Source organism: Lithobates pipiens, unplaced genomic scaffold (assembly GCF_037356315.1).
Source record: "Lithobates pipiens isolate NorthernLeopardFrog02 unplaced genomic scaffold, aLitPip1_a1.2 Scaffold_55, whole genome shotgun sequence".
NCBI classification, from domain to species: Eukaryota; Metazoa; Chordata; class Amphibia; order Anura; family Ranidae; genus Lithobates; species Lithobates pipiens.
The window spans coordinates 3,583,821-3,605,191 of NW_027507877.1; the positions used below are offsets into that span (position 1 = coordinate 3,583,821).

At 47.0% G+C, this 21,371-nt stretch overlaps 1 protein-coding gene across 1 annotated transcript in view; it reads left to right on the forward strand.

Moving 5' to 3' along the window:
- The window catches only part of LOC143957702 (cytosolic phospholipase A2 gamma-like), a 105,946-nt gene that overhangs the window by 58,195 nt on the left and 26,380 nt on the right, over nucleotides 1-21,371 (forward strand). Inside the window, exons 10-12 of the mRNA XM_077467394.1 lie at nucleotides 8,846-8,875; nucleotides 13,790-13,825; nucleotides 16,524-16,565. Coding sequence (XP_077323520.1) covers nucleotides 8,846-8,875; nucleotides 13,790-13,825; nucleotides 16,524-16,565 — 108 coding nt within the window. The remainder of the gene's footprint in view (nucleotides 1-8,845; nucleotides 8,876-13,789; nucleotides 13,826-16,523; nucleotides 16,566-21,371) is intronic.

A 21,371-nucleotide genomic window follows, 5' to 3' on the forward strand; every position in this document is an offset into this window, starting at 1 on the left:
TCGGGGATTCATTTCTCTCCATATATCTATCAGGCCTGCTGATTGGATGGAATGAGCAACCCTAAGACTGCATTTAGGAGGTCTTTTGGGCTTTGGTTTCGTAGGGTTAGATCTGTCTGAGGAAAGGTCAAATGGGATGTTCGAATCTCCCGCCAGGATAACAATTCCCTTCAGATGGGATTTCAGCGTTATGAGAGTCTTTTCAAAAAAATGGTCCTGGCGGGAGTTTGGAGCATAGTAGGAAACAAATGTGTATGTTACTGAATTAATTGACCCAGAGACCAGAATTTAACGACCTTCTGGGTCTCTAACCGTTTTGGAATGTTGAAAATGAATTTTGTTAGCAAAACAAATCGCAACCCCTCTTGTTTTATTTGAAGCATTAGCCAGATAAAATTGAGAAAAGTTTTTGTGTAGGAAAATGGGGTTATAAGAAATGGGGAAGTGCGTCTCCTGCATCATGATAACATCAGCTTTGTGGGCATGAAATTGTTGCATGATTTTACGCCTTTTCACTGGGGAATTAAGACCTTGAACATTATTGGACATTATACGGAGATTAGATTGTACCGGTAAGGTAGAGGTCATAGGAAGGGCATGGAAAAATACATGCTATGTGCAAAAAGAGTACCTGTCTTTGTAGTGGACCCTGGCAGATAGGAAATGACACCTGTTCTTGTGAAGAAATGCTTGTGAGAAAAGAACGAGGAGAATCCAACCAGGCCCTGATCCTGTACAAGGGAGATGGGAAGAAGGATGTGGTTAGACTGGGAAGGGTAAAAAAGGGAGGAAGGAAGGGAGAAAGAAGAAGGTAATTAAAGAATAGAGTTAGAAAAATAGAAAATAAAATAGAAGTACATTGAAGTACATAGAAGTACATAGAAATGTATACAATAACTAAAAATAGAAAGGGAAAAAATCCCAAAGCGGCCCACAAGGGACGCAGTAAACGAACCCCGGTAGGAGAAAAAGTTCTCCTATCGAAGTAAAAAGGGGGGTGCATTGTACCCACCCTGGACAACCCCGCCGCAGAGGTTGATTATCTCATTGGCACTAAAACAAATAATCTGAGCCCAGACAAAAATAAACATAGGGGATATATAAATAATGAGCAACTGCCCCCCTCTTACTCTACGAGATGGGTGACCATGACTTAATGGCAAAAAAGCCAATATAAGAAAAAAAAAAAAAAAAAACATCAAGTATAAAGCCAAAAGGTCAGATGGAGAGAGAAATAATTTGTAAAATTATAGAGGAAGAGGAGGCTAATACAGGCAATACAGTAAAAGTACATGTCAAAAAGGAAAAATATTATTACATTTTCAACATTAGGAGCAAGCAAAAAAAAAAAAAAAAAATAATGTCTTCTGTGGAAAAACACCTGGAGAAGTTACCAGGAAAAAAAAAAACAGGACCTATGGTCAACCCGGCCCGGGTAAAGGTTCGGCCCTGAGGACAAAACGTAAGGAAGTCAATTTTCCAACAAAGAGTGGACAGAATAGGAATATATTCAGGTTGGTGGAGATTCCCTCGATCTCTTAGGCATCTGTTTCTGCCATATTTGCGTCAAGGGGCTGGTCGGTGAGGGGCGTTTGGCCGAAGAGGTTCCTTTCGGTGTAGAAGTTTGTGGGAGTTCCTGGTTGATCAATCCCAATTGAAGCAGAAGTCGTTCTCCATCTTGGAACGTCGAGAAGTGGTACGGTTTATTATTAAATGAGAAATTCAGGCGGAGAGGAAAGGCCCACCTGTAAGGGATTTCTCTGCTCGACAGAACTTGAAGTAGTGGTTTAAGAGCTCGTCGTTTTTGGACTGTGTATGGTGACAAATCAGTAAAAATTTGTATGGAATGATCCTGAAATGTCAGAGAATCTGAGGTTCTGGAAAGTCTCATTATCTCTTCTTTCACTGAATAGTAGTGAGGTTTCACTATAATGTCTCTAGGAAGTCCATCTGAACGAAGAGGTTGCAGAGCCCTGTGAGCCCTGTCTAATTCTGGACGATACTGTGAGATTGTGGGAATTAAACTTTTGATGAGGTCTTGGATAGCGAGATGAGTGTCCTTGATAGATTCAGGAATGCCTCTGACACGGAAATTATATCTCCTCGACCTATTTTCGAGGTCGTCAATTTTAGCTGTGGCTGTTTCTAAATGATCCTGAAGTTCTTGTATCCTGGCTGTATTTTGGTTAATACGTAGACATGACTGATCCGATTGTAGCTCTATTGCATCAATCCTGGTTCCTAATTGTTGCAGATCAGCATGGATAGAAGCTGTGATCTGTGTAGCAGTTTGAGATAAACCTCTAGACAACATTTGAGAGAATGCGTTCATCATGGATGCAAAGTCAGTGGGAGGAGAAGGCAAATCTCTAGGAACTATGTCCCAAGGAGCAAAGCTGATAGGCAACATATGCCTTGTGGAGGAGTTTGTGGAGGAATTACTTTCCCCCCCCAATATGTCTCAGAGGGGGGTCAGTGGATGTTGGGGATGGGGCTCCGGGTTGAGTTTCACTCACTGTGCCGTTTGAAGTTAAAGAGAGGTGCTCAGCTGTGTGGTCCTGGTCCGCTATGGAATCCTCATTGCAGGTTGTGTGTTGTGAGGTAACGGCGGCCATCTTGGAACGGCCCGACACCGCTAACGCTGTGGAAAGCGCGGGTTTGGAGTTCCGACGGGACTTAGAGCCGGGCATTCGTGTAAAGCCTGCGGTTTCCCCAAACAGATGCGACTGTTTACCGTCAGAAATGAGGGCTCAGAAAGTCGTGGCGGCGGACGTTAGGCCAGGGTGGCGCGGAGCTCCCGGTCTATGCGGCCATCTTGGACGCTTCCGCGCATGCGCCCCATGGTCAGTGATTCTAATATCTCCACTAGTGTTGCTGTGTCTCGTTTGGCTGTCGGTGGAATCATTGAGCTCCGCCCCCTCCTATGGATTTCCAGCATCTACCTTGTTGTTGAGTTTCATAGCGGCAAGTGCGGGAGTTCACTCCTCCGCTCCTCCGCTCGGCGCACTGGTCTGACACAGGGGAAAAGTGACATACTAACTAGTCTGTCACTCAAAGCACATAGTATAGTAATCCTATGGGCGCCGGGCGGATGCAGATCAGCACTTTTCATTGGGCCACAAGGCGGGTTAAAACCCCGCAAATGAAGCGCCGCGTCTGCAATCTTGTGATTGCGTTGACGTGGCGCTTCACATAGTACACTGTGTCCGGCGCTCGTACACAGTGCACTTAAGGACTTTTTTTCAATTTTTTTTTTTAAAGGGCCATTTGAAAAAAAAAAAAAAAAAATTTTTTTCAATTTTTTTTGGGACTGCCTGTAAGGGGGGGGGGGGGGGGTTGTGGCGGCGCCGCCCGGACACCCCCTATAGGCGGGTCGCCACTGTGCTACAGACAATTGGAATTTCCGATCTGAACTTTTTCCGTCGAAAAAATAGAGAACCCGCTCTCAATCTTTTGCTGGCGGGAAAGTCCGATGGAGCATACACACAGTCGGAATTTCCGACCAAAAGCTCTCATCCGACTTTTGCTGGCGGAATTTCTGATCGTGCGTACGCGGCATTAGGGCCAGATTTGTCCACCACAATGTTGCAGTCCCGCTATAAATCGCTGATCACCGCCATTACTAGTAAAAAAAATAAAATAGATAAAAAAATCCATAAATGATTCCCATACATAACTTTTGCACAAACTCATCAATATACCCTTATTGAGATTTTTTACCAAAAATATGTAGCAGATAAATCAATAATTAATAATCGGGATAAATTTATGAAGAAAGAAAATGTTTCACATTCTTTTTTATTGGATGTATTATAACAGAAAGTAAAAAATATTCTTTTTTTTTTTTTAAATCGTCGCTCTTTTTTTGTTTATAGCGCAAAAAATAAAAACCGAGTTGATCAAATGCCACCAAAAGAAATCTCTATTTGTTGGGAAAAAAAAAAAAGACGTCAATTTTACTTGGGTACAACGTCACCCGACCGCGCAATTGTCAGTTAAAGTGACGCAATGCTGTATCGCGAAAAATGGCCTGGTCATTAAGAGGGTAAATCTTCTGGAGCAGAAGAGGTTAAACAACCCTTAACCAATGACAAGTGTGATAAATTACCACACCAGAGAATGTGGTAGTTACCGAACAATTGAAAAAATACCTAATTTCTTATTTAATGCAAAATTCTTAGTGAATTGAACTTTCACAACTGATTTGCCGCATGTAATATATTACCGCATTTTATTTTCCATTGTTTAACTCTTAGTGAATTGACCCCCATTGTGTTAAAAAATATTATCCTTCAAATTTTGTTGTCACTGCGGTCAAAAATAAACTTCATCCCACTAATGATTGGAAGATGGAAAAATTCCATCAATATTCTGCTATTGTATGGCGGGTCTGACTGCAGATTTCTTCCCTCATCATTTCCTCAGGATCTCCTCCTCCAATGTTCTCCTCCTCAAATGTTCTCCTCCTCCAATGTTCTCCTCCTCCAATGTTCTCCTCCTCCAATGTTCTCCTCCTCCAATGTTCTCCTCCTCCAATGTTCTCCTCCTCCAATGTTCTCCTCCTCCAATGTTCTCCTCCAGTGTTCTCCTCCTCCAATGTTCTCCTCCTCCAATGTTCTCCTCCTCCAATGTTCTCCTCCAGTGTTCTCCTCCTCCAATGTTCTCATCCTCCAATGTTCTCATCCTCCAATATTCTCCTCCTCCAATGTTCTCCTCCTCCAATGTTCTCCTCCAGTATTCTCCTCCTCCAATGTTCTCATCCGCCAATGTTCTCATCCTCCAATGTTCTCCTCCTCCAATATTCTCCTAATCCAGTGTTCCCCTCCTCCAATGGTCTCCTCTGAAGTTCTCCTCCTCAAATGTTCTCCTTCTCCGATGTTCTCCTCAAATGTTCTCCTCCTCCAGTGTTCTCCATCTCAAATGTTCTCCTCCTCCGATGTTCTTCTGCTCCAGTGTTCTCCTCCTCCAATGTTCTCCTCTGATGTTCTCCTCCTCAAATGTTCTCCTCCTCCAATGTTCTCCACCTCAAATGTTCTCCTCCTCCGATGTTCTTCTCCTCCGATGTTTTTCTCCTCCGGTGTTCTCCTCCTCCAATGTTCTCCTCCGCCGGTATTTTCCTCAACCAATGTTCTCCTCCACCAATGTTCTCCTCCTCCGATGTTCTCCTCCTCCAAAGTTCTCCTCCTCTAAAGTTCTCCTCCTCCAGTGTTCTCATCCTCCAATGTTCTCCACCTCAAATTTTCTCCTCCACCAATGTTCTTCTCCTCCGATGTTCTTCTCCTCCAGTGTTCTCCTCCTCCAATGTTCTCCTCCTGCAGTGTTCTCCTCAACCAATGTTCTCCTTCTCCGATATTCTTCTCCAATGTTCTCCTCCTCTGATATTTTCCTCCTCCAGTGTTCTCCTCCTCCGATGTTCTTCTCCTCCAGTGTTCTCCTCCTGCAATGGAACAAAATGTTACAGCGCACACATGTAAAAAGACATTTACCTCCAGCAAGGCATATTTAAAACACCATTAGACATTTTCAAAAAACATTATAAAAAAATATGGGGATTTGGTCACACCATATTGTATACGGTGCTTAAGCCCACTTACTGTGACAAAGTACCCCATGATTAGTGGGTCCATAGAATGGGAGATCCGGCTTCTCTGAACCATGGGAGCCATAGGCTGCGTACACACGGGCGGACTGTTCGCCCAACTAAGTTCCTCAAACAGTTTGAGAAACAGTCCGTCCAAACTTTTGAATGAACGGACTTGCCCACACACGGCACTTTTTGAGCGGACTAATTACAGTGGACTAAGTTCGCCAAACAGTCCGCTCAACTTTTGAAATGAACGGACTCACCCACACACGCGAAGGACAGTCCGCTCATTTCGAGCGCGTCTCCAGGTAGGCGGGGCCCGTGAAGGAGACGTGGCTGGCTCCGCCGCCTGGTATGGAGTTAAAGGGAACCCCAACGCCGAAAAAAATCGGCGTGGGGGTTCCCCCAAAGTCCACAACAGACCCTTGTACGAGCACGCTACCCGGCTGGCCAGGAAAGGGGGGCGAGCGAGCGCCCCCCCTTCTGAGCCATACCAGGCCGCGTGCCCTCAACATGGGGGGTGCCTTGGGGAAGGGGGGCCGCGCGGCCCCCCCACCCCAAAGCACCTTGTCCCCATGTCGATGAGGACAAGGGCCTCTTCCCGACAACCCTGGCCGTTGGTTGTCGGGGTCTGCGGGCAGGGGGCTTATCGGAATCCGGGAGCCCCCTTTAATAAGGGGGCCCCCGGATACCGGCCCCCACCCTATGTGAATGAGTATGGGGTACAATGTACCCCTACCCATTCACCTGTGAAAAAAAGTACAAAAAAAACCACAACACAGGGTTAAAATATTTTATTGCACAGCTCCGGGGGTCTTCCGTCTTCGGGGGTCTTCTCGCCTGACTCCTCCGCTATCTTCTTGTAGCTCTTTTGCTAGCGGAGGAGTCCGGCTTTCTTCCTCGCCGCCGGCCTCTTCTCCCGACTTCGGGGGTCTTGTCCCCCTCTTCGGTTCTTCTGCCGGGCCACCGCGCCTTCTTCTAGCTCTTTTACAGGCGGTGGCCCGGTCTTCTGTCGCCGCTGTCGCCGCTGTCGCCGCCTTCCGTTCTTCTTCTTCTTCTTCTTCTTCCCCAGGAGATGTTGCCTCGACGATCTCTCCGGCCGGAATGCCAGAGCCGCGCTGCGCGGCCACTTATATAGTGACAATGGGGCGGTGTCACATGGTATATGTCACATGGGTTGGTGTCACATGGTGACCCCGCCCCCTTACGATGTCATAGTCCCCATGTGACATCAACCCATGTGACCAACCCATGTGACATATACCATGTGACACTGCCCCATTGTCACTATATAAGTGGCCGCGCAGCGCGGCTCTGGCATTCCGGCCGGAGAGATCGTCGAGGCAACATCTCCTGGGGAAGAAGAAGAAGAAGAAGAACGGAAGGCGGCGACGGCGACAGCAGCGACAGAAGACCGGGCCACCGCCTCTAAAAGAGCTAGAAGAAGGCGCGGTGGCCCGGCAGAAGAACCGAAGAGGGGGACAAGACCCCCGAAGTCGGGAGAAGAGGCCGGCGGCGAGGAAGAAAGCCGTACTCCTCCACTAGCAAAAGAGCTACAAGAAGATAGCGGAGGAGTCCGGCGAGAAGACCCCCGAAGACGGAAGACCCCCAGAGCTGTGCAATAAAATATTTTAACCCTGTGTTGTGTTTTTTTTTTTTTTTGTACTTTTTTTCACAGGTGAATGGGTAGGGGTACATTGTACCCCATACTCATTCACATAGGGTGGGGGGCCGGTATCCGGGGGCCCCCTTATTAAAGGGGGCTCCCAGATTCCGATAAGCCCCCCGCCCGCAGACCCCGACAACCAACGGCCAGGGTTGTCGGGAAGAGGCCCTTGTCCTCATCAACATGGGGACAAGGTGCTTTGGGGTGGGGGGGCGCGCGGCCCCCCCTTCCCCAAGGCACCCCCCATGTTGAGGGCACGCGGCCTGGTATGGCTCAGAAGGGGGGTGCGCTCGCTCGCCCCCCTTTCCTGGCTGGCCGGGTAGCGTGCTCGTACAAGGGTCTGTTGTGGACTTTGGGGGAACCCCCACGCCGATTTTTTTCGTTGTTGGAGTTCCCCTTTAAGTCCATACCATGCGGCGGTGCCCGCAAAGTCTCCTTCGCGGGCCCCACCTACCTGGAGACGCGCTCGAAATGAGCAGACTTTTCTCCGGGGGGAAACAGTTCGCTCATTTCGAAAGTACAGCGGACTGGCACACACATGGGCGGACTGTCCGCTCAAACCAAGTTTCAGCGGACAGTTTTACGGAAATTCCGTAAGACTTTGTTCGTCAGACAGTCCGCTGAAACTGTCCGCTGAAGCCCACACACGAGCGGACTGTCCGCTGAAACACTGTTCAGCGGACAAAGTTGGGCGAACAGTCCGCCCGTGTGTACGCGGCCATACACTCCTCTATATGGGAGAACTAGAGGTCTCCCCCCATGAAACAGGTGGACACTAATGAGAGGCACTTGATGAGGGAGTGGGGTGCTCCACACCCAAAAGGATTTGGTCAGAATCCGTACAATAGACAAACAAGATATTTGGGGGGCACACCCTAAAAGATGCATTAAAGATGGTGCAGCCATAAGACCATACAACAGAATAAAATGTTACAGCGCACACAAACGCAAAAAAGACATTTACCTCCAGCAAGCCTTATTTAAAACACCTAAACAGGTCCTACACTATCCATAGACTGTGACTCTTCTCCATGTGTGCGCTGTAATATTTTGTTCCGTTGTATGGTCTTATGGCTGCACCATCTTTAATGCATCTTTTAGGGTGTGCCCCCAAAATATCTTGTTTTTCTCCTCCTCCAATGTTCTCCTCCTCCGGTGTTCTCCTCCAGCGTTCTTCTCCTCCAATGTTCTCCTCTTTCAATGTTCTCCCCCTCTGATCTTCTTCTCCAATGTTCTTCTCCTCCAATGTTTTTCTCCTCCAATGTTTTTCTCCTCTGATGTTTTTCTCCTCTGATGTTCTCCTCTTCCAATGTTCTCCACCTCCAATATTCTCCTCCTCCAATGTTCTCCACCTCTGATATTCTCCACCTCTGATGTTCTCCACCTCCAATATTCTCCTCCTCCAATGTTCTCCACCTCTGATGTTCTCCTCCTCCCATGTTCTCCTCCTCCCATGTTCTCTTCCTCCCATGTTCTCTTCCTCCAATGTTCTCCTCCATTCACCTATACAAGACGTTGTGTGTTTTTTAGATGAATTTGTGTTACTAATGCAATTTCTTAACTCACCTCTCTTCTCTTATTTCCACATCCAACAGCAAAATATAGATCTGTGAGCTTCTGCACAAGTAAGGAACATTCTTTTTGTATTATGATGTGATTGTTTATTAACAAATGTTCATTATAATTCAGTAAAACCAGAACAAGTCCAAGTTTATACTCATTACTAGTCTGATTGTTATAGAAGGATTCAAAGTATGAATAATGTTACATTGCTGTAACTTGGCCCAATGGAACAATGCACAGAATATACCATACCGATCCCTCTAAAAACTGGAAATCACTGTATATACATTACTACTACGCTGTTACTACACCACTATGACATCTTTTACTACACACCTACTCCACTGCTACTACACCACTATTACACCACTATGACAGACTCTACTACACCCCTGCTCCACTGCTACTACACCACTACACCTACTACTACACCACTACTAAACCACTACTACATCACTAGGACATCTGATACTACACCTCTTCTACACTGTTACTACACCACTATGACAGTCTCTACTACACCACAGCTCCACTGCTACTATACCACTACTACACCACTAGAGCACCCTTTACTACACCTCTACTACACCCACTACTACATCACTAATACACCACTTTGACATCCGATACTACACCACTACAACCCCCTCAATTCCACAACTACTACACCATTGCTACACCACTACAACCCTCTCTATTCCACGACTACACCATTACTACACCACTACAACCCCTTGATTCCACAACTACTACACCATTACTACACCACTACAACCCCCTCTATTCCACAACTACTAAACCATTACTACACTGCACCACAATCCCCTCTACTCCACAACTACCACGCAACCACTACACCATTACTATACCGCTACAACCACATCTATTGAACAACTACTACACCATTCATACACCACTACAACCCCCTCTATTCCACAACTAAAGGCCCGTACACACGGTCGGACTTTTTGACAACAAACATGCAAATTAGCTGTTTTGGAGCAACATCCGACTGTGTGTACGCTCCATCGGACAAACTTTTTCTGTTTTCATCGGACTTTTGTTGGCTCTGCGAACGGACAAACTTTTTGACAACAGAAGTCCGATGGAGCAAAGTCCGACCGTGTGTATGCAAAAGCATCGGACTTTTGTACAAGGTACAAACACGCATGCTCAGAACCATTGCAAACGATCGAACTACAATACAGAAGTTGACCAAAGGTGGCGCTGGAGTCATTGAACGTCCTCTTTTGAAGTGGCGTCCGTACGTTGTGACGTCACCACGTTCGTGTTTGTTGTCAAAAAGTCCGACCGTGTGTATGCAATACAAACTTGTGGACAACACACTTTGTACAAAAGTCCACGGAAAAGTTTGTACAAGTCCGACCGTGTGTATGGGGCTTAACACATCATTACTACACCACTACAATGCTACTACATAGCAGCTTCTATGTTGCTACTACGCCACTACTATAGTGATCTCTATTAGCTTCCGGGTCCCATACTGCTCATGCAGATAGAATAGCACTCACCATCAGGCAATCTGTAAAGCCCCATACACACGGTCGGACTTGTACAAACTTTCCCGTGGACTTTTGTACAAAGTGTGTTGTCCACAAGTTTGTATTGCATACACACGGTCGGACTTTTTGACAACAAACACGAACGTGGTGACGTCACAACGTACGGACGCCACTTCAAAAGAGGACGTTCAATGACTCCAGCGCCACCTTTGGTCAACTTCTGTATTGTAGTTCGATCGTTTGCAATGGTTCTGAGCATGCGTGTTTGTACCTTGTACAAAAGTCCGATGCTTTTGCATACACACGGTCGGACTTTGCTCCATCGGACTTTTGTTGCCAGAAAGTTTGTCCGTTCGCACAGCCAACAAAAGTCCGATGAAAACCAAAAAAGTTTGTCCGATGGAGCATACACACGGTCGGATGTTGCTCCAAAACAGCTAATTTGCATGTTTGTTGTCAAAAAGTCCGACCGTGTGTACGAGCCTTTACACTAAAGCGATTAATGGATCAGAATGTGACCAGTTCTACATGGACCGGTTGAATTCTGGTCCATGTGTGGCCCCTGTGGTTGAACAGTCATTTATCACTCAATCAGAACTGCAGGCCATAGATTGTCAGAATACAATTTAGACCAAGTAGAAATAAGTAGCTGCACACCGATCTGTCCAGCAGGTTTATTGAAAGACTGCCAGCAGGACTATAACAACAGGCCAAGGAGTGACAATACTTCACACTTACATTGTGCTTCTGGTGGATTATCATACTCACCTGGAGTAGCCATCCGTCTCATTGCTTCAGAATAGAATGATACACTGTGTGTGTATGGGGAAATTGGGTCAGTTTTTTTCCATTCAACCCATTGGCTGAACAAAAAAAAACAACAACTGACCCGTGTATGGCCAGCTTTTGTGAGTACAGGGTGTCATGTACCCGCCCCCTCAAGGGAGTGACCCTCCAATCACAATGTACTAGTGTAGAGAGAGGCACTGATATCACCATGCCAGTACTGACCCCTTCCTTTCTCCCTTCTTTCCTTCCTCCCTTTCTTCATCCCTTTCTTCATCCCTTTCTCCCTCCCTCCCTCCCTTACTTCCTCCCCCTTTCTCCCTCCCTCCCTTCCTTCCTCCCTCCCCTTCTCCCTTCCCTTTCTTTATCCTTTCTTCCTCCCTTCCTTCCTTCCTCTCTCCCTCCCTTTCTTACTTCCTCCCTTCTTCCCTCTCTTTCTTTCTTCCCTTCCTTCCTCCTTCCCTTTTTTCCTCCCTTCCCTTCTCCCTCCCTCCCTCCTTCCCTCCCTTCCTCCCTCCCTCCTTCCCTCCCTTCCTCCCTCCCTTCATCCCTCCTTTCATCCCTTCCTTTCTCCCTTCTTTCCTCCCTTCCTTCCTTCCTTCCTTCCTTCCTTCCCCCTTCCTCCCTCCCTTACTTCCTCCCTCCCTTACTTCCTCCCTCCCTTACTTCATCCCTTTCTTCCTCTCTCCCTTCCTTATTCATCCCTTCCTCCATTCCTTCCTCCCTTCCTTCATCCCTTCCTTCCTTCCTTCTCTTCATCCTTTCCTTCCTCCCTTCCTTCCTTCCTTCCCTCCTCCCTCCCTTCCTTCCTCCCTCCTTCCTTCCCTTTTTCCCTTCCTCCTTCCTTTCTCCTTCCTTTCCCCCCTCCCTTCCTTCCTCACTTCCTTCCTCCCTTCCTTCTTCCCTCCCTTCCTTCCTTCATCCCTTCCTCCCTCCCTTCATGCCTTCCTCCCTCTCTTCATGCCTTCCTCCCTCCCTTCCTTGCTCCCTCCTTTCCTCCCTTACTTCCTCCCTCGCTCCCTTTCTCCCTTCATCCCTCCCTCCCTCCATCATCCCTCCCTCCCTTCCTTCCTCACTTCCTTCCTCCCTCCCTTCATCCCTCCCTCCCTCCCTTCCTACCTCCCTCCCTCCCTTCCTACCTCCCTCCCTTCCTCCCTCCCTCCTTCCTTCCCTTTCTCCTTCCTTTCCTCCCTCCCTTCCTCACTTCCTCCCTCCCTCCCTTACTTCCTCCCTTACTTCCTCCCTCCCTTCCTTCATCCCTTTCTTCCTCCCTCCCTTCCTTCTTCATCCCTTCCTCCATTCCTTCCTCCCTTCCTTCAACCTTTCCTTCCTTCCTTCTCTTCATCCTTTCCTCCCTCCCTCCCTTCCTTCCTTCCCTTTCTCCCTTCCTCCTTCCCTTTCTCCTTCCTTTCCTCCCTCCCTTCCTCCCTTCCTTCCTTACTTCCTTCCTCCCTTCCTTCTTCCCTCCCTTCCTTCCTCCCTTCCTTCATCCCTTCCCTCCCTTCATGCCTTCCTCCCTCCCTTCCTTGCTTCCTCCTTTCTTCCCTTACTTCCTCCCTCGCTCCCTTTCTCCCTTCATCCCTCCCTCCCTCCCTTCCTTCCATCATCCCTCCCTCCCTTCCTTCCTCACTTCCTTCCTCCCTCCCTTCATCCCTCCCTCCCTCCCTCCCTTCCTCCCTCCCTCCCTTCCTCCCTCCCTCCTTCCTTCACTTTCTCCTTCCTTTCCTCCCTCCCTTCCTTCCTTACTTCCTTCCTCCCTTCCTTCTTCCCTCCCTTACTTCCTCCCTCCCTTCATGCCTTCCTCCCTCTCTTCATGCCTTCCTCCCTCCCTTCCTCCCTCCTTTCCTCCCTTACTTCTTCCCTCGCTCCCTTTCTCCCTTCATCCCTCCCTCCCTCCCTTCCTTGCTCCCTCCTTTCCTCCCTTACTTCCTCCCTCGCTCCCTTTCTCCCTTCATCCCTCCCTCCCTTCCTTCCATAATCCCTCCCTCCCTTCCTTCCTCACTTCCTTCCTCCCTCCCTTCATCCCTCCCTCCCTTCCTCCCTTCCTTCCACAATGAATAGATAGTTGTTTTTTTAACTTTGGAATTTGTACAGAAATTGCTTCTACTTAGAATATTATCTGGCGTATGAAGGATAAGAAGATCTGTCATTATAATGACGTCATCCCGCAGCTCCACTGCAATTTAATAATATCATATCATACATAGTAATCATTAGAGATTTGCATCACAAACAAATTCATTTTATTTCAGATTCATTCGGCAATCATTTAATTCCATCACATTCATTATGTTAGAATGATTTGTGTTCAGAATTTGTTTTGTATTTTCGGGATTTCTTTTGTATCTTCGTGGTTCCAAATCAATCCGTAATTTCGGGAGATTGGATTTCATTTCTCACATCCTTGTATTATTTTGGTGACTTGCTGGCGACTTTGATATTTTGGGAGTTTGGCCAATCCTAACAATACAGAATGCGACACGTATTACAGAACTCATAGAACCCTCTGAAGTCGTAAAGAAATAAACCAAATGAATAATCATTTTCTTTGGATTCTTTGAAATTCATCACTATTGTGATTTGTGACCTTTGTGACCCTTAGTAAATGAATCATTGTATCCGTGTCACATACACTCCACACTGATTGTTTCTGTTCATTTTATCCAGGAACCTGGCGAAGATTCAAGAGCTGGATTACTGGTGGTAAGGAGACTTCACCTTCTGCCTGTATACGGCTACAATCACATTAAGTATCACGTTTTCTGTAATTTAGAATATAGATATATATTACCAAAAGTATTGGGACACCTTCCTTTACATTTACATGAAATTTAATGGCCTCCCAGTCTTAGTCTGTAGGGTTCAATATTGAGTTGTCCCTTTGCAGCTCTAACAGCTTCAACTCTTCTGGGAAGGCCGTCCACAAGGTTTAGGAGTGCGTCTATGGGAATGTTTGACCATTCTTCCAGAAACTAATTTGCAAGGTCAGGCACTGATGTTGGATGAGCATCCCTGGCTCACAGTCTCCGTTCTAATTCATCCCAAAGGTGTTCTATCGGGTTGAGGTCATAACTCTGTGCAGGCCAGTCAAGTTCCTCCACCCCATACGTGCCCATTCTTGTCTTTATGGACCTTTCTTTGGATCCAGGGTCCCACAGGTCGTACTTGCGTCAGACTCTGGCATTCTGAACAAGACAGCAGGAAGGGAGGCTTCTGTAGAAGATGTGAAAATGTTCATACTGATGCAATCTCAAAATGTGACTTGCATGTGATTTCCTTGTTACATAGCTACATGGTAACATAGTAGGCAAGGTCGAAAAAAGACCATCAAGTCCAATCTATGGACTTGCTTGCGTCTTGCTTGCAACTTCCTTGGGACTTTTGTGATTTAACATTGCAGTCTATGGCACTCAAATTGCACCAAAGTCGTAGAAAAACAGTGCAGGATTTATTTATTTTTCTGTCACTGTGACTAAACCCTCGTACACACAATCGGATTTCTCGATGGGAATTGTGTGATGACAGGCCTGTTGGCGGAAAATCCGACCGTTTGTACGCTTCATCAGACAATTGTTGCCGGATTTTCTGCAGACAAATGTTGGAGAGCAGGCTTTCTAAGCGTGTGTACACAAGTCCGTCTGACAAATATCCAAAGTACGAACACGCATGCTCGGGAAGGAATGCTCACCAGACACCACATTAGCAGAAGGTGCCCAAAGGGTGGCACTAAAGAGCTGAAAACCCAAGTCGTTTTGTGTTTTGTTGGCCAACAATTGTGTGCCGTTTGTATGCAAGACAAATTCCTGGCCAACGCCCTTCAGACAAAAGTCCTGCGCTTTGTCTGCGGAAAATCCGATCATGTTTACGAGGCTTAAGAGAACACCCAATGAAATGAATGTGCTTTGGCTTGCCTAGCCACTTTAAGTGCTAAAAGTCACATAATGAGTTGCATCAGTGTGAACTAGAGCTTATAAAGAGCCCCTCAACATAGTGAAGGGCCCCAGGAACAGTGGGAAGGGCCCAAGCCAAGGGGGAAAGGCACTGGGCTCAGAGCAAAAGGCCCAGGACCAATGGAAAGAGCCCTGACACCAATGGAAGGGGCCTGGAGACTGATGGAAAGAGCCCTGACACCAATGAAAGGGCCCCAGGACTGATGGAAAGAGCCCTGAAACCAATGGAAGGGGCCCAGGGACTGATGGAAAGAGCCCTGACACCAATGGAAGGGCCCCTGGACCAATGGAAAGAGCCCTGACACCAATGGAAGGGGCCCAGGGACTGATGGAAAGAGCCCTGACACCAATGGAAGGGCCCAGTACTGATGGAAAGAGCACTGGAACCAATGGAAGGGGCCCAGGGACTGATGGAAAGAGCCCTAACACCAATGGAAGGGCCCCAGGACCAATGGAAAGAGCCCTGACACCAATGGAAGGGGCCCAGGGACTGATGGAAAGAGCCCTGACATCAATGGAAGGGCCCCAGGACTGATGGAAAGAGCCCTGACACCAATGGAAGGGGCCCGGGACTTATGGAAAGAGCCCTGACACCAATGGAAGGGGCCCGGGGACTGATGGAAAGAGCCCTGACACCAATGGAAGGGGCCCAGGGACTGATGGAAAGAGCCCTGACACCAATGGAAGGGGCCCAGGACCAATGGAAAGAGCTCTGACACCAATGGAAGGGGCCCGGGGACTGATGGAAAGAGTCCTGACATCAATGGAAGGGGCCCGGGGACTGATGGAAAGAGCCCTGACACCGGACTGATGGAAAGAGCCCTGACACCAAAGGAAGGGGCCCAGGGACTGATGGAAAGAGCCCTGACACCAATGGAAGGGGCCCAGGACTGAAGGAAAGGACCTCAGGAGCAGAAGAAAGGGGTCCTGAAAGTCCTGAAAGTTCTTGTTACGCCTCTGCCAAGAGGTGGATGGAATGGAATGGCAGAGCACCAATAAATGGCAAGTAGCAGATACTGCAAACCAAATCAACTCCAGGATGTATTAAAAAAGGATATTAACCCATTCAGGTCCTGGAATAATTTGAATCTTCACCACCAGATCACATTTTGGCATGCACCAGTTTAAGCAGCTAAAGTTATTTAACCATCTAGAATACAAACACAATTTCCCCCCCCATTATTCCCCGACATTGATGAGGACTTTTATTATTTTTAGGTGTCCCCTGATTATATTCTTTATATTAAGACAGATAGATTGAAGAGTTCTAACTAATCGATAAGCTGCCTTAAATGGCATCACTTATATTAGAATGTATGAGATATATGTATATACATATATATATATATATATATATATATATATATATATATATAGTTGTACTGTGACATATGAATGGAGGCGGAGTCACTCATTCTCTACATGTTCTCTGTGTGTTTCACTTTTTGCAGTGCCAGAAAAGCCAGAATATATCATTCTTAGAGGACAATCATGTAAGTAATGCTGATGATGAGTCGGTGAATGGAAATAAAATAGTGCGGGCATTTATGTGAATGGAGGTGTGTGGATCTGTCGCGGCTTCTTGTCACAGAGAGATCTCAGCACTGTGCTGACCCGGGGCAGTGATATGGGGGATGGGGCGGAATGCTAGAGCACCAATAAATAATGCAACGCCAAATCAACGCTTTTGTTATGTTAATGAGGTATTAACCCATTCAAGTCCTGGAATAGTTAGAACCTTCACCACCAGACCGGATTTCGATGTTTTGGTAAGCACAGGTTTCTGCGGATAAAGTTATTTCACCATTTAGTATAAGATGATCTTCACACCGTTATTTCTTAGCACATAGCAGGCCTTTGGTTATTTTTAAGCGTACCTTGATTATAGTTTTTTTTTTTTTTTTACTATACTACGCAAACAAATGGACAAAGATGTAAAAATATGCCGCTTTCATTGGGGGTGTGTCCGGATGGAGATGGGCGTGAGTGAGTGAGTAGGAGTGTGAGTGTGTCCGAGCTCCTAGCCTCCGCCCTGCGATGTGAGGAACGCAGCCCGCTGGTGGATACAGCTGCTGTTTCCTGGCTCCCTCTAACGTAACTTCGTAATGAACGTTCGACTTGGAGCACACGCTTTCACGATTGCTGCCCAGCACTGACGGAGATCGCCGAAAGAACCTGAGGAGGACTCCGCGGTAGGTTTCGCTACCGCGGGAGCCCGGTCGGAGATCCGGTCGGAGATCCGAGGATAGACGAACGCTTAAAACGCCACACGAGGACACGCGGAGAGAGCTCTACGACTGCCTCGGACGAGCAAACTTCCAGGTGACATCTGCCAGCCCCGTTGATGAAAGAACCCTGGTCGCAGAGTGGTGAGAAACGCTATATAATCTAGCGGGACGGAAGTTAGAACCTGTGTAGTTGAGACTTGGTTACTTCTGATTGCTGGGAATGTTTGCTTCTCCCCATCTGCTTTGTTTCTGATAATCGCTGGCCGAAGCGTGCTCGCCCCACAAACATAATTAACGTGGGATTCAGGTGTTGTGAGCTTGGTGAATTGGCTGGCCCCCTTCAAGGTTCTCTTGTTAAAAAATTGAGCCTTTTTGCTGGGAGAATTGATTTAGCGATACAAACTGCTATATTACCAACTTCCGCTGGCTTAGTGACTCCTTCACGTGGACTTTACCATGCTTAGTAAAAGAGCAGTAGAAGATATATCCCAGGGAGAGGGGAATCAAAAAACGCGTGCCGTCAAAGAAAAACTAAATCAAGCCTCTGCGGCTTTGAAACTTGAGCGTTATGCACATGTAACTTCCCCAGGTAGGAAAGTCCAACACCATCCACCAAGTCAATCTAAAATGCAGGGGATGGTAGGTGACAGAAGGAGTGCAGGCCGCCCCTCACTGGACCCTGGTACCCCACTGCCGGGAGGTGGGATAGGTGAGCTATCCCAGGAGGACAACAGGACGGCTCAAAAACCCAGGGGGGGTGGGGAACCGACTTTACGAGAGATACTGTTGGCGGTTAATGATTGTAAGAATTCTATTTCTGGGCTGGATAGCCAACTGAGAAATATCCAAAATGAACTGCATGCTATGAGTCAGCTATTAAGCAACACCATCGATAGAATTGACGCCCTAGAGGGAAGATTAAGTACGGTGGAAGACGAATTATCCCCCCTGCAGGAAAAAATAGCTACACTTCAGAAACAAATTGTCGCACAGGCAGCCAAAATTGATGACATGGACAACAAGAACCGCAGGAATAACGTGCGACTAATTGGTCTGCCAGAGGGAAGCGAGGGGCTTGACCCCGTAATTTTTTTGGAAAATTGGTTCAAGGAATTACTGGGAGATGTCTCCTTCTCTTCGCCTTCTAGCATCGAAAGAGCCCACAGAGTTCCTCTTAGATCTCATCTATCAGAGGGACGCTGCAGGCCAATGATATTGAAATTTGTTAATTATAATGATCGAGCAATTTTGATGCGGAGGGTCAGGGGATTGGGAGACATCTTCTACAAGGAGACTAGGGTGTCATTTTATCCAGATTTTTCACCGGACTTACAGAAACAGAGGGCGGAGTTTATTCCTGTTAAACGCACCCTGAAATCGCATAAGATAATGTATGCCCTATTGTACCCAGCCCGACTCCGAGTGTCTGCTTTGGGCTCAACAATTTTTTTTAACTCCCCGCAAGAGGCCGTGAACTGGCTGGAGGACCATAAGGAGGCCCTTTAATGATACTTAGAGTCGGCCTGTATTAATCCCTTTTTTTTTTTTTTTTGTTTTGGTTGTTGGGGGGGGGGGGGGGGAGGGGGGAGGTAGTTTTCTCTGGAGAGGTGGGAAGAGGGGGGTGTGGGGGTTGGGGGGGGGGGGTGGGCTGCAAGGGGGAATGCAAATTTTTGTATGTGTATTTTTGGAAATAATTTTGCTTATGTACCCATCCTGTTGAAAGATTGTGGAGCTTTAATGCTACAGCTTGTTGCTTGGGTGAGATGGGTAAAACGATATAACAAATTGATTACGAACTGGGTAAAACACTATGGATTATAGAGCACTGCGATTTCACAAGGTGAATTAATAGTTATATAACTTCACATTAGAAGTATTTAATGAGGAGTTATGGATGAGTCGGGAGGGCGGGGTTTGAGGGAGGGGGAGGAGGAAAAAAGAAGGGAATATATCTCCCCTTTTTTTTTTTTTTTATGTACTATGAGTAATCGAGCACTATAGGATGATCCACATTGTGTACAAAGATATGGTTATAGGTATGGTGGGAAGGCGGGGGGGGTTCTAAGAGAGAATATAATTTTATGTAGGTATATTATCGGAAATAATTTTATTTGCAAGCCCATCTCGGTAAAGGAATGGGGAGTTAAATTGTCGCTGTTCGTTGCTTGGGCGAGGTGGGTAAAATGAAATGATATAACAAATTGATTAAAGTTGGGGTATAGTATTATGGATATAGAACACTGCGATGCCATAGGGTGAATAATTAGTTCACACAATTCTACACTAGAAGGGGTTATGAGGTTTTATAGCCGAGTTGGGAGAGTGGGAGTTGGGGGGTGGGGATCTACATATAAGCCTTTTTTTTTTTTTTTGTAGGGTATGATTGGTGCTATGGAGGGATTACGATCCCACCCTATAAGAATTTTGATGGGGGGTGATAAGATCACGTGGGGGGATGGTGAGCTCGGACATTTCTGAATGGGGTATGATTATACTGGCTACAATTGAGCCCCCTAAGGGTGGCTCTGATGGGCAGGGTTGGGTGGGGGGTGGGAGGGAGGGGAGTCATCGAACACACGCTGAGAGTAACGGGGTGGCGTGGAGGGACAGGTTGAGAAGGGGAGTGGCGATGGGGAGAGGAAGCGGTTCCCTCCCCCCTTTCCCCCTCCCCTCCATGGGCATATTAACCACTGGAGCCGATGGGCAGGAGTAATATTATTGGAGTTGATGGGTAGGTGGAATATAACCTCGTGGAACGTGAGGGGCTTGGGAGACCCTAAGAAACAGAGGTCTGTGATGTTAGAGATGGAAGGAAGGGGACCTGGCTTGCTTTTTTTGCAGGAAACCCATCTAACCCCAATTACGGCCCCTCTGCTCCATGACCGGAGATTCCAGGCATACTACCACTCCTTTCATTCATCGTATTCCCGAGGCGTGAGTGTGTTAGTAAGGAAGGGCATGGATTTTTTATGTAAAGAGTCCCAGATAGATGGGGAGGGGAGATTTGTTTTCTTGCACTGTCAGGTGGCTGGGCAAGAATGTATCCTAGCTAATATCTATATACCCCCTCCTTTCAAACTAGAGGTTATGGATAAATTTCTCATGTTCAGCCTGGGTAAAATGGGTGTTCCATGGATAATTGCTGGTGATTTCAATGAAACTATAGATAAACGCCTAGATAGATTCCCTTGTCTAACCGGGAATAGAACAGGTCGATTACGCGAATTTCTATTGGAAGTTGGTCTAAGAGACATCTGGCGCATGCGACACCCCCAGGATAGGCAATATTCCTGTTTTTCTAGTACCCACCAGACGTTATCAAGAATAGATATGGGCTTGGGGAACAATGAGGCAATGGGAGTGGTGGTAGACATAGAATACGGGGTACGGGGGATCTCAGACCATTCCCCTTTGTTTATAACTTTGAACACGGGAGAGTGCGTCCCACTGAGAGAGTGGAGAATAAACCCCGCTTGGCTGGAACTAATCGATAGATCCAACCTTTTAGGGGATCAAATAGGGGAATTTCTCCAGACTAACAGGGGGACAGCGGCATCTGGAATGGTTTGGGATTCCCTAAAAGCCTTTCTTAGAGGAACACTCATACAGAATATTGCAATAACAAAACGGGAATCCCGAGACCAAGAGGGGAAAATTCGAAATGATGTTATTCAGGCTGAGAGAGAGTTTGTGGAGGATCCATCGCCGGGGAAACAACAGATTTGGGAGGACAACCAACAGATATACAAAATGGCACTTCTAAAAAGGGTAGAAAATCAACGTATTTTCCAACGCCAATATTATTTTGGCGAAGGGGAGAAGGTGGGTCGAGCTCTTTCTTTATTGACTCGTACCAATAGTTCCCCCACAGGAATACAGGCAATTAAAACACAGAAGGGTGATCTTGTCTTTAGGCCCTCCGAGATTATGAAGGTACTGGGTGATTACTACAGAACCTTATATAAATCAACCACACAGGGTCGGGAGGGTCTGGCCACTAATTTTTTGCAGCAAACAGATATTCCTGTGCTTTCAGACCAGGATAAATCGAATCTAGATTTACCACTTACT